This window comes from Haliotis rufescens, unplaced genomic scaffold (assembly GCF_023055435.1).
Source record: "Haliotis rufescens isolate VD_foot unplaced genomic scaffold, xgHalRufe1.0.p SCAF_1, whole genome shotgun sequence".
In the NCBI taxonomy this organism is placed as follows: Eukaryota; Metazoa; Mollusca; class Gastropoda; order Lepetellida; family Haliotidae; genus Haliotis; species Haliotis rufescens.
In genome coordinates this window covers 15,776,226-15,789,244 of record NW_025963779.1, presented here as the reverse complement: position 1 = coordinate 15,789,244, position 13,019 = coordinate 15,776,226, and the positions used below count along the sequence as shown (strand labels likewise).

The window sequence follows — 13,019 nt, the reverse complement described above, 5'->3', positions numbered from 1 at the left end:
GTAATTGTATTAACATTGCCGTGCTTACATCCAGTTTGCTTTGACACCATGAAATGATTGTAACAGATAAAGGTCATTCTTAATTTCATTTGACCTTGCTTTTCATGTTTTATTATTCTGAACTGTTGTTACAAATTCCCACACAAACAAATAAATAAAGTTTCGTTATTTTCTCTTTACAGCAATATATATATCTGCATTGCACAATGTAATATTTGTGCCTACTACGACAAGAACACGGACAGACCATCAGTGAAAGCATCATGGCCGCCACACTGAGAGGCCTGTCAGCATCATAACGGTGCTCATGGTAAACATATGATGCTACCGCATTTAAGCAACACCCTGTGATGTGATTTAAATACTGTTCAAGGCGGCGTTATATTTTTAACTTATCCCCCTCACGTTTACTCCACACACTCTACACTTTCACCCTGGAATATTGCGGCGTTAAACAACAAACAAATAAACAAACAATACTCCGATTTCGTATCTGCAACGCTCATTCTTTCCGGAACAATTATTATGGCGATCTCATCTTGGTACTAACATTTATTTCAACAGTCTGGTTATGTTTAAGTTTTGTAAAGGTATTTGTTATGTGCAACAGAGACAAGTGTGTATAACCGTGTTTAAACAATTGTAGATGAAACTTTATGTTGGTGCTGTGGCTGTCTTGTGCCTTTTTTTATTGTCGTTTAATAAAAAGAAACATTCCATGTCCTCGCTTGTTGTTATTGGCTGGCTGCGACAATGGTGCTTTTTGATCAAGCAGTGACGTAAATAATCAAATGTGTCTTCTTATTTTCCCAGAACCATAGCCATTGGTTATACCGCGTACATATGGACGACCTCCGACAGTTACTTTCCTCCCATAGAACGCCAACTCGCCCTGTAGTGACGGACATCTGGCAATCGGCCGTTTGTCATAACCTATTTCAGCATGATGGTTATAACTTTCTCACTACATCGTTATGGCCCCGTGAGGTTCCGGTCATCCGATCCCGTTAGCCGCCTCTTACAGCAAGCATGGATTGCTGAAGACCTATTCTCTACCCGGATCTTCACGGGCCCGGTGACAAGGTATTAATCAAAGTATATATCCTTTGGAACGTAAACACACTTTGGGGAGTTGTTATCTATGACCCGTCGTTAAAATGCGGCTTTAAACGTCTTGAAACACAAATAGTGATTCCTCGCCTTAAGGGAATGAATGTTGTTTAACACTGCAGTCCGCAATATTACAACTATATCAAGACTGTCTGAACACACAGTAAACTACGTTTGTAACGAATACGCTTATAACGAACTTACTGATATAACGAACTTATTTTTTAGCCCCGACCATTTGTTGTATAAATGCTGTATATATGCTTATAACGAACTATGGTTATTACGAACTAAAATAAGTGGTCCCTTCGAGTTCGTTATAGCAGTAGTTTACTGTAATCGCATCTTGACCAAGTAAATCAGTGGATTGTACTGTGAGCACTGACCCATGTCCCCGGGGCACGGGTAAGTCGCCATTTTAACCACCCGATCCTCCTTTAGCCTGCTAGTACTACAGGAAGTGAGTACTGGGGACTCTGGCGTCGAATTGTAACTGTCTGCCTACTATTCTAAAGGTTTACTCAAAATGAGAATTTACTCCAAAGAAAAATATCTAACGTTGGTGCAGGTTAATCTGTGCGTCAGTTTACAGTCGCACATCAAACATCAGTAGTAATCGTAAAACAATTACAGTGTTTTCAGAACAATAAGAAAACAAAACGTATTACCAACAACATAAGATTCTAATGCTACAGTTACCTCCCTTACATTTCTCAGTTGGCCCCCACCGTCCTTGAATATATTTTTTTTTACACTGGCCTCGTTTCATATCTCTTGTCGCCCTAGACCTTTGAACTGACACACCTCCCCGAACACTCCCCTTGCCGACAGAGTGCATCGTGTACATACTGCACAGTGAGAAGAAATTGTAGAACGAGTGAGCGTTTCCAACATGTCGTCCAACATGTTTCTGTACTGGGGTTCTGGGAGCATTCCTTGTTGGAAGGCCATGATAGCGCTGGAAGAAAAGGGACTGGCGGGCTACCCGAATAAGAAGATTTCCTTCGGCGACAAGGAACACAAATCGGAGGAAATCTTGAAACTCAACCCTCGCGGACAGGTAGGTGTTTGTTGTCGTGGGCCTCAAAAGTGCATCGTCATCGACTTCGTTTGGAGTCGCTTTGGGTCCAATAATTGTTAATTATAGCATAATAAAAACACTAAATTTCGGAGTTCAAAGGCTGTGTACTTCCATACGTGTATTAATTGAGCTATTTAGGTCTGCCTAGACACATTAGAGTCTCTATGTACTTGCTTAAAATGCGACTAGACGTATGATAAAAATTCCTTTGTCATGGGTACTGTCATTTACAAAACATTTTGTTTCCTTTAAATCGAAATGTTATTTTTTAATCATAAGAAATATGTAATGGATAGAGAACATCGATTAGACATTATAAATATCAACGTTAAACGCAATACCCTTTCTTCCTTCTTCAACCCGAAGATTACAGACACTGCTAGCGGGTTGCATGACAGCATCCGTTTAACCATATACTCCATAATTCAAGAGACTTTTTGCCGAAATAACTAAATCATGAATAAGATGTTAACTTTTCAAAAACATTTGGTATGTTCATATGAATGAAGCGAAGCAAATTGTGCTCTCTCAGTTCAACCACAAATATCCATTCTTCAAGATTGATTTGCAATTGTCGAAATCGATAAATTATGAATAATATGTTAACAATGGCTTTCTAAATATTTTTCTTATTTAATATGAATACACATGTCGTCTGAAACTCATCAAAATGTGCTTTCCCGACTCAACCATACATCTTTTTTTTCCAGACTTTTTTTTGTCGAAATCGTTACATTGTAAATCAAAGGTTATTTTTTTTAAATATTTGTTAATTTTTTTATATGTATAAGTATATCTTTCTCCAGGAGACCATCATCTGCGCTGTAAATGAGCATATATCGTAAATAATAAATCTCTATTGTCTACATTGAATTGGGGATGAAATCTGTTTCAGGTACCGACCTTCAAAGATGGGGACGTTGTTGTGAACGAGTCTAATGCCATCTGCTTCTATCTTGAGGTAAACTAGAAATACATCAAATTTAATTGTAAAAACAAAATTTGAACCTGATTACAAACCAGGTGTGTGTGTGTGGGGGGGGGGGGGGGGGGGGGGGTGGGGGTCAGGGGGCGGATAGTATCATGTCAATTCTGTAACATCGTGATGGGGCGTTATGTTAGCAAGTTATCAACCGACTACATCGTATACAAGACGTTCACGTTGTTGTGCACGGGCGGGTCATGATAGTTGCCTGCGTTGTGTGGTTAGTCACAGTTATTTATCAGCCCTTATCAAACCGGTCGGCTTGCATTAGCTGCAAAACCGATAGACCAGTGGATGCATCCGTCACCACTCGCGTCATTCCAGAATGTTTTACAGATAACTGCGAGTGGTAATGAATTCGAACGTTTGTGACGTCATTTTGTTTATTTTTCATTCATGACCAACTATTGTCATTCCGGGACAATATTTTTTGTAGGTTACGGAAAGATGTCGCGTAGTCCTCAGTATGTTCTGAAAGTAGCGTTATCCTGTTGAGACGCCACTGAATTAGATGAAATAAACAATGATGTTGACACCACCTCGAGGGAATTAGCTCTTGGTGGAAATGAAAGACATTCATCTGCATCCCCGTTCCGGAACATTTTGTGCACAATATATAAACAAGATAACAGCATCAATTTTTCACAGTTGCACAAAGTTAACACATCCAGGTATACAATATTACAGTTGATCATTTAACGGTTACGGATTAAGAGTGAGTGAGTATGGTTTTACGCCGCTTTTAGCAAGATTCCAGGAATGTCACGGCGGGGGACACCAGAAATGAAATCAGACATTTTACCCTTGTCGGGAATCGAACCCGGGTTTTCGCTTTAACCACTAGGCCACCCGACCGCCCCTTACGGATTAAGATAATGTAAGATGGGGATTAAGCACTCAACAATGAGAATGGGCCTTGACTTGGGCTCTATTTTATACAAAGGGTTGGGTAACAATTGGCTGATAGTGTCGGAAGCAGTCATTTAACATATTAAACTGACACGGACCTAAATGGCAGTATACTTTACAAATCCATCAAACCCGACGGGTCAGCTCACAGTTTCAAAATATATAGATTTTTACTTTTTTTTGCAGAGAAAATTTCCAGGCCAAGGTACAAAGCTGGTACCAACCGACATCTCTGAGTATGCCCGAATCTTGCAGAGAGTTACCGAGGTGAGAGAAATCGGTCTACTTCGAAGTTCGAGATAGAAACAATGTAAACGTACAAAACATCTCGAACCTACTTGAAAACCCCTGTCTGTAAACGTTGTTTGTTATAACCAGAGATTGCATTCTAGCTTGTATCCGTTTGCTAGAAAACCGGTTAATTGTGAGTGAGTGAGTGAGTGAGCATGGTTTTACGCCGCTTTTAGCAATATTCCAGCAATATATCGGCGGGGGGACACCACAAATGGGCTTCACACATTGTACCCATGTGGGGAATCGAACCCGGGTCTTCGGCGTGACGAGCGAACGCTTTAACCACTAGACTACCCCACCGCCCCGGTTAATTGTGACTCAAGACTAGCTGATTGTAATTGTATACTACTGTACCAGATTATGGCTGCGACCTAGCAAATTGAGGCTGTATAATACCTGATTGTGACAAGAGTCCTGCCTTTGTATTCATACTATAGGTTACAAACGGCATATAAGGTTGTTGTGGCTGATTGCATTTGACACTGCACACGAGCTGATTGGGACTGCATACAGCTGACCTTGACACAGAAGGAATTGCGTAATTGTGAAGCGTTTTACTATGGACATTACATGATGTCACAGAGATAAGATAGCAAAACATTGAGGTGACGTGAGGTGAAATGGGGTTTAACGTCGCGTCCAAGATTATTGAACATATATAGCGACGTGCATGCACGTGTGTGTGTGGCTGTACTAGTCCGGACAAAACCGATTTATAGTGCTAGCTCACTGAGATACCATGTCGCAGTTTAACATGATTACCCCATTCAGACACAGAATACTGACTCCGAGCCGACCAGTCCTTGTTTTAGCCCCTTTATGCCGAGCGCCAGACAGGGTAACAACAAGTACCATCTTTAAACGTATTTTGGTGAGACGCGGCCGGGGATCGAACCCCGGGCCTTCTGCTCTCCGGGCGGACGCTCCACTGCTAGACCACGAAGGCGGTTGCAAAACATTGAGTCAACTGAGCTAATTGTTTCGTTGTGACAAGTCAGTTGAAAATCATATATGATCCCACTTTCAGGCAAGGCTCGGACAATAGCACTACTGCGTGTATGCGGACATGTATACATATTGGTAAACGCCCAATATATGTTCTATCAAAGTGTCGTACATTTTACATAGATTGCATACATTTGCATACATTTTATATCTGCTTATTTTGATTTCTGCAGGTGGAAAATTTGACCAGTTGCATCATCAAAAACCTCGCTCAATATAGATTCAGGACCCCTAAAGACAAACTTGATGAGGTAAGTTAAGGGGTTATAGCGTAGAACAGGTATATCCTGGTATCGCGCCGATTCTTATGTCGGGAGGCACCTGTTGGGGGATTGGATTTTGGTTACAAATAGAAAGGAAACTCCGAACAGCTCCACATTGTTTGACAGGACGTCCAGAATGTCCAGGGAACGATTGTAATTATCTAAAACCTGGAGGAACATGATAGTACAAATTATTTGAAAAAAAATCCAAGCTCCCCCTTTGAATGTGTGACCAGCGTCGAGGAAGACTGCCATCCTTGAATGAGTGACTACCACCATCCGTGAAGACCGTCCCTCTTGAATGAGTGACTACCACAATTCGTGAGACCGCCCCCTTGAATGAGTGACCACCACCATTCGTGAAGACCGCCCCCCTTGAATGAGTGACTACCACCATTCGTGAGACCGCCCCCCTTGAATGAGTGGCCACCACCATTCGTGGAGACCACCCCCCTTGAATGAGTGACCACCACCTTTCGTGGAGACCGCCCCCCTTGAATGAATGACCACCACCATTCGTGGAGACCGCCCCCCTTGAATGAGTGACTACAACCATTCGTGAGACCGCCCCCCTTGAATGAGGGACCACAACCATTCGTGGAGACCGCCCCCCTTGAATGAGTGACCACCACCTTTCGTGAAGACCGCCCCCCTTGAATGAATGACCACCACCATTCGTGAGACCGCCCCCCTTGAATGAGTGACCACCATCATTCGTGGAGACCGACCCCCTTGAATGAGTGACCACAACCATTCGTGAAGACCGCCCCCTTGAATGAGTGACCACCACCATTCGTGAAGACCCCCCCCCCTTGAATGAGTGACCACCACCATTCGTGAAGACCACCACCCCCTTGAATGAGTGACCAACACCATTCGTGAAGACCGCCCCCCTTGAATGAGTGACCACCACCATTCGTGAAGACCACCACCCCCTTGAATGAGTGACCACCACCATTCGTGAAGACCGCCCCCTTGAATGAGTGACCACCACCTTTCGTGAAGACCGCCCCCCTTGAATGAGTGACCACCATTCGTGAAGACCGCCCCCCTTGAATAAGTGACCACCACCATTCGTGAAGACCGCCCCCTTGTATGAGTGACCACCGCCATTCGTGAAGACCGCCCCCTTGTATGAGTGACCACCACCATTCGTGAAGACCGCCCCCTTGTATGAGTGACCGCTATCACTGGTGAAGCCAATCACCGTGAATAAGTGGCAACTACCATCGCTGACGATTACCACCCTTGAAAATGAGTGACCGCCGTTCATCGGGTGAAGATTACATGTCAGTCGCAGCATGACTGTCAGTGTGACATTTCGCCTCGGGATTGCTGCTCATGTCATCACCCACCAGTTTATCTTCTACAATTCATGTTTCAATTTTACGCATGAAGGGTAGATATGCCCATAACCAAACCCTTCCCTCTCTCCTTCCCTTTATCCCTGGTGCGATGTTGTTGATGTTGTTTCTTGTATTTCAGGAGCTGTTGAAGACGAAGTACGAGGATGTTCGGACTGAGTTGAAGAGATGGGAGGACTACCTCGCGGCTGTATGTACCGTTACTTATCATGCGGACCACGCCAGGGGTTGAATTGCTATACTCTGGATCCCTTACCCATGCCTTGTGTTTGATTTCCCCTATACCTGCTGCTTTATTTCCCAATACCTGCTGTTTGATTCTGCCATGTCTGCAGCTGGTGTTTGATTCCTCCATGCCTGCAGCTTGTGTTTGATTCCCCCATGTCTGCAGCTGGTGTTTGATTCTGCCATGTCTGCAGCTGGTGTTTGATTCCTCCATGCCTGCAGCTTGTGTTTGATTCCCCCATGTCTGCAGCTGGTGTTTGATTCCCCCATGTCTGCAGCTGGTGTTTGATTCCCCCATGTCTGCAGCTGGTGTTTGATCCCGCCATGTCTGCAGCTGGTGTTTGATTCCCCCCATGTCTGCAACTGGTGTTTAATTCCCCCATGTCTACAGCTGGTGTTTGATTCCCCCATGTCTGCAGCTGGTGTTTGATTCCCCCATGTCTGCAGCTGGTGTTTGATTCCCCCATGTCTGCAGCTGGTGTTTGATCCCGCCATGTCTGCAGCTGGTGTTTGATTCCCCCCATGTCTGCAACTGGTGTTTAATTCCCCCATGTCTACAGCTGGTGTTTGATTTCCCCATGTCTGCAGCTGGTGTTTGGTTCCCCCATGTCTGCAGCTGATGTTTGATTCCCCCATGTCTGCAGCTGGTGTTTGATTCCCCCATGTCTGCAGCTGGTGTTTGATTCCCCCATGTCTGCAGCTGATGTTTGATTCCCCCATGTCTACAGCTGGTGTTTGATTCCCCCATGTCTATACCTGGTGTTTGATCCCCCCATGTCTGCAGCTGGTTTTTGATTCCCCCATGTGTGCAGCTGGTGTTTGATTCCCCCATGTCTGCAGCTGGTGTTTGATTCCAAATACCCTGCGTTTGATTCCCCATATCTGGTGTTTGATTCCACACACCCAGTCTTTGATTTCCCATACCCAGAGTGTGATTCCCCACACCCAGTGTTTGATTCCCCCATGCTAGGTGTTTAATTCCCCACATCCCTTGTTCATTCCCCATACCGGGTGCTTAATTCCCCTATACCCAGTGTTTGATTCCCCTATACCCGGTGTTTGATTCTCATACACAGAGTGTGATTCCCCACACCCAGTGTTTGATGCCCAAAACCCAGTGTTTGATTCCCCCATGCCGGGTGTTTCATTCCCCATACCCAGTGTTTGATTCCCCATACCCAGTGTTTGATTCCCCTCACCTATTGTTTGATTCCCCATACCCAGTGTTTGATTCCCCCATACCCAGTGTTTGATCCCCTAAACCCAGTGTTTGATTCCCCCATACCCAGTGTTTGATCCCCTAAACCCAGTGTTTGATTCCCCATACCCGTTGTTTGATTCTGCATACGCCATACATTTCAAATTATGTAAGCTTTTCCTAAGGCTTTTCTAGTTACTTGACGCCAAGCTTGTTATGTGTAAATACTAGAAGAATACAGTGATTATTATATGTGGTCACTTGCTACAGAGCGGAGGGTACGTGGTCGGCAGCAACTTCACAATGGCGGATGTCTTCTTCTTCCCGTATGTCGCCTTCGGGGTGAGACTCGGCCTTGACGTCTCGAAATATCCCGCCATTGGTGCCTACTACGACAAGGTCAAGGACAGGCCATCCGTGAAAGCAACATGGCCGCCACACTGGGCTGACGGACCCGGCGACTCTTCCATCATGGGACCCGTGTGAGGAGTTTTGGTCCAGAATGACGACAGAGGTGGCTGCTTTCCAGCATGTTATGCAACGCCATCTTCAGCATTAGTTATGCTTCAGTAACAATCATATTATCTGTATATCGCAGTTGATGGTTTACGTGATGTACCTATGTTTTGCGTTTGTACTTAATATTGCTTTAAACACTAATCTAAAACTAGTGAAACATACGACGGGTGGGGCAGTGGACCAAAGCGCAGAACTGCACATAGTTACCTCCCCTAGTAGTGACTTCACAACCAAAATTCGTCACGATTATAATCCTTGGACCGTCAGTACTAAAGCCTTGCTCTTGGTAACTTCTACTACAACGCATTCAACCAACACGCCGCAATAAATACTGGGGGCACGGGTTGCCCAGTCGTCTAAGGCGCCGCGTTAAGCTGTGCAGAGTTGCGTCCCTTGGGCACGCCAGAAACCTATGTTTGTGGGTTCGAATCCCGGTTCGCCCCGATTATGTTTCTAGGTTTGTCAGGACCATACCCTTGCTCGCGAGTTTCACCGAAGTGGTTAACGTCTGAGACCTCTATCACTTCGGGCTTTCCTCCCACATTAAGCCGCGATATAACTGGAATACTGTTAAAAGCGGCGTTAAACCCAACTCACTCACTCACTCAATAAATACTATTCGAAGCTACTTAAAAACTATTCGATGTGACTTAAATACTGTTCCAAGCGACTTAAATACTCTTCGAAGCGGCGTTATATGTTCATGAAAACCACACCAAAGACGACATCCACGGCAGCAACGCAAATTTTTATCAAAAACATTTATGAGACTATGATTATAATACCCACTATTTTCATTATACTTACATGTATTTCAGATGTTTTGACAGAATGGTAGTGTCTATTTTTTTATGTTCAATGAATAGAGGGAAACGATGTTGTTTAAAAGACCGAGTTTGGGAAACGTTACGATTGTGCTGTGAGTTCTTGCGCTTTCATTGTTGTTTTAATAAAATAATAAATTCAATAAACTCTTTGTTATTATGTTGCTGGCTAGCTGCGACTGTGACACTGCTCGTGATTTAGATACATTTGCAGTGTGTATGTTCTTATGATCTAGACCGTCCTTAGATGGATGACAAACTGTGTAAACTGTGTAAAATGCATCTCAGAAACCTTAGAAAATTGTATCCAATTAAACCTTTGAAATGATGATTACCGCCGCGATAGCTTTAATGAAGTTGTTGCCTTGTACATAATGTTGGTGACAGAAACTCGGGGTTTCGAAGGGAATCAATAGAGAAAGGACATTTCCTTTTTATCATCGGATTGTTTCCACGTGGTCGTCGATTAGTTTATAAATCTGCAAGAGGTAGAACACTTTCATCTTTAAAATCCCTTGTGAGTAAGAAAATCAGAGAGATGTTCAATCGGACACTGGGCACCGGTATTTGTCCGATTGCGACACACAGGAGTTCATGGTCAGATCTAACTTTTAACGAATAAAATTGAGGTATTATAACATGTGGCAAAGAAAGGTCAAAATTCGATAACCTTAAAAAGATTACCTTAGCACTGAGTGGAACGGGCTTTGTCAGCGACTGAATTAAATCCCGTTTTCACAATCTGTGACGAGTGTTTTCACAATGCCTGTCTTGTTTAGAAGTTGTATTTAGAGTGTGGACTTATTTGTTTGTTTGTTTGTTGTTTAACGCCGCACTCAGCAATATTCCAGCTATATGACGGCGGTCTGTAAGTAATCGTGTCTGGACTAGGCAATCCAATGATTGACAGTATGAGCATTGATCCACGCATTTGGGGTCGATGACATGCATCAACCAAGTCAGCGAGCCTGACCACCGGATCCCGTTAGTCGCCTTTTACCGAAAGCATGGGTTGCTGAAGACCTATTCTACCCCTAATCTTCACGGGCCGAGGGTGGACTGAAGCGTTATTAAACTAGTGTGATCACAACAAGGACATGCAAACGATTAGTCGGAAAACGCGTACGATTCGGAAAAACACACCTGGTGCATTAATAAAAGGGCCATGGAGCTGCACGTAATGCACGTGCAGCAGCACTATGAACGGTTTTGAAATGTAGGGGTGTTGATTGCCTGGAATCTGCGTCAATCGAACAGTGACAGTTCAACAACATGCCAAGATTTACAGAAGTGCAGAGAAACAACGTCATAGGCCGTTTGTAGGCAGGGGAATACCGATCAGCTGTAGCCAGGGTTTTCAATGTAGCGCCCAGCACCATCACAAGGCTATGGGATCGGTTTCAACAGCATGGGTCAACACGTGACCGGCCAAGGTCGGGACGACCAAGAGTAACCACCCTCGCCCAAGATCACTCCATCCGACTGCGCCACCTACGTGAAAGGACGACCACAGCCACCTCAACCGCATCCCAAATACCCGGACTGCGCAGAATCTCCGACCAGACCGTACGAAACCGCTTAAGAGCAACAGGTCTACGAGAAAGACGTCCTGTTCGACGCATCACATTGAGTGGACAACATCGTCAACAACGACTGCATTGGTGTCGTCAAGACAGGGTATGACCTCAACTGCGATGGAGAGATGTCTGGTTTAGCGACGAATCAAGATTTCTCCTCCGTCGAGGGGATGGAAGAGAACGGGACAACAACAGCCTGTCTATACAACAACAACGTTGATGTTCTCCCCTGGCCTTCCAGATCCCCGGATTTGAACCCGATAGAGCTGTGGGATGAATTGGATGGACGGCTACGCCGACGTCAACCACAACCCCAGACGTTGCAGCAGTTGGCTTTTGCGTTGCAGGCCGAGTGGGCTACCATTTCCCAAGGATGTGATTCGGACACCCGTCTCTTCCATGGGTAGATGTCAGGCCGCTATCGATTCCAACACGGGACATACGCGTTATTGATGGTAGATGACCTTCACCTTGGACTTTTCCTGTGTACCGATAACTGAGATGACTACAATCACAAAGTGTTCTCTCCACACAATTTTTGCTAAATACCATGTACGGTCCTCGTATAAATGTATTTTCCTACCTCACACAAATCTGTCTTTGTGTTTCTTTGAAGAGTATATTTTGTCGTATTTGTGTTAATTTTCGATGAATTACCGTCTAGAAAATACAGTATGTTTGGATCAGATGAATAATAAAGTCAAAGTGTTGATATATTTCCAGGCAATTACTTTTCCAAGAATGAACGGCCACAGTCTTCCAGCCATGACTTGATAACCTTTGGACTTTGCACGAATTCCAGTATGATATAAAAAAGTAATTGTTTGATAGGCATTCCTTAGAAGTTGACGGATGACAAAGTAGACAACGATATAAGGATCGCACACACATAGTATTCCTGCATTTTGAATATTTTCAAAGAAATTGAATCTTAATTACTTTTGCTAGCCCACTGCATCTGTTGTTGTCGATTCCCAAACTGAAACAGTATGTGAACCCAGAAATGTAAAACGAACCTAGTGTGAAACCGACAAGCAACCAACAAATGGAATACAAATGTTAAATGTGTTAAACTGATTCCCATATTTGCATGATATCAAACTGCTGTAATTTAAATAATAAAAACAAAACACACAAATGTATAACCAAAATACCTTGGTTAACAAATCAATAAAAATCATATCAAATATACAAATACAGTGGTGATAGCCAAAATCAGTGACAATAGAATATTCACTTAGTGGCGACAGTTGTTGAGCTTCCGAGAAAGGCCTAGGCAGGGAATCAGGAATGATTAGTGACCTTCACACGAAAGCTGGTCTTGATATAATGAAATATGTGAGAGAGATACGATAGGAACGCTCTTGTCCCCTACAGTCTAACTAGCTTCTGGAAATTTCCACACAGTGGCCTCACAACATAGAATATTCCACATGTTTCTGATCTCTCTCTATCTCAATGCGCTGTATTCCGGAAGTTTACACATGACACTAGCATCTAAATATATTAACTTCCTCAAAACTGCTTAAATTAACAAGTACTTAATTCCTGGCAACCAATCACGGTCGAAATACAATGCAATGAGCTTCTACCGAATGAAATAAACAATGATGTTGACACCACCTCGAGGGAATTAGCTCTTGGTGGAAATGAAAGACATTCATT

At 43.8% G+C, this 13,019-nt stretch overlaps 1 protein-coding gene across 1 annotated transcript; it reads left to right on the top strand.

Moving 5' to 3' along the window:
- Positions 1 to 1,897: 1,897 nt before the first annotated feature.
- Positions 1,898 to 9,918, top strand: LOC124149337 (glutathione S-transferase A-like). Its single transcript, XM_048391879.1, has 6 exons — positions 1,898 to 2,170; positions 3,087 to 3,152; positions 4,272 to 4,352; positions 5,558 to 5,635; positions 7,133 to 7,201; positions 8,705 to 9,918. Exons 1-6 carry the CDS (start codon positions 2,003 to 2,005, stop codon positions 8,918 to 8,920), a joined length of 678 nt encoding a protein of 225 aa, XP_048247836.1. The 5' UTR covers positions 1,898 to 2,002; the 3' UTR covers positions 8,921 to 9,918.
- Positions 9,919 to 13,019: the final 3,101 nt, after the last annotated feature.

What these genes read in the sequence shown, in the direction of transcription:
- LOC124149337 (XM_048391879.1), top strand. Translation starts at nt 2,003, where the DNA reads ATGTCGTCCAACATGTTTCTGTACTGGGGTTCTGGGAGCATTCCTTGT. An exon ending in TCTTGCAGAGAGTTACCGAG is followed by an intron (nt 4,353 to 5,557) that starts GTGAGAGAAATC and finishes TGATTTCTGCAG; the next exon opens with GTGGAAAATTTGACCAGTTG. An exon ending in GGGAGGACTACCTCGCGGCT is followed by an intron (nt 7,202 to 8,704) that starts GTATGTACCGTT and finishes CACTTGCTACAG; the next exon opens with AGCGGAGGGTACGTGGTCGG.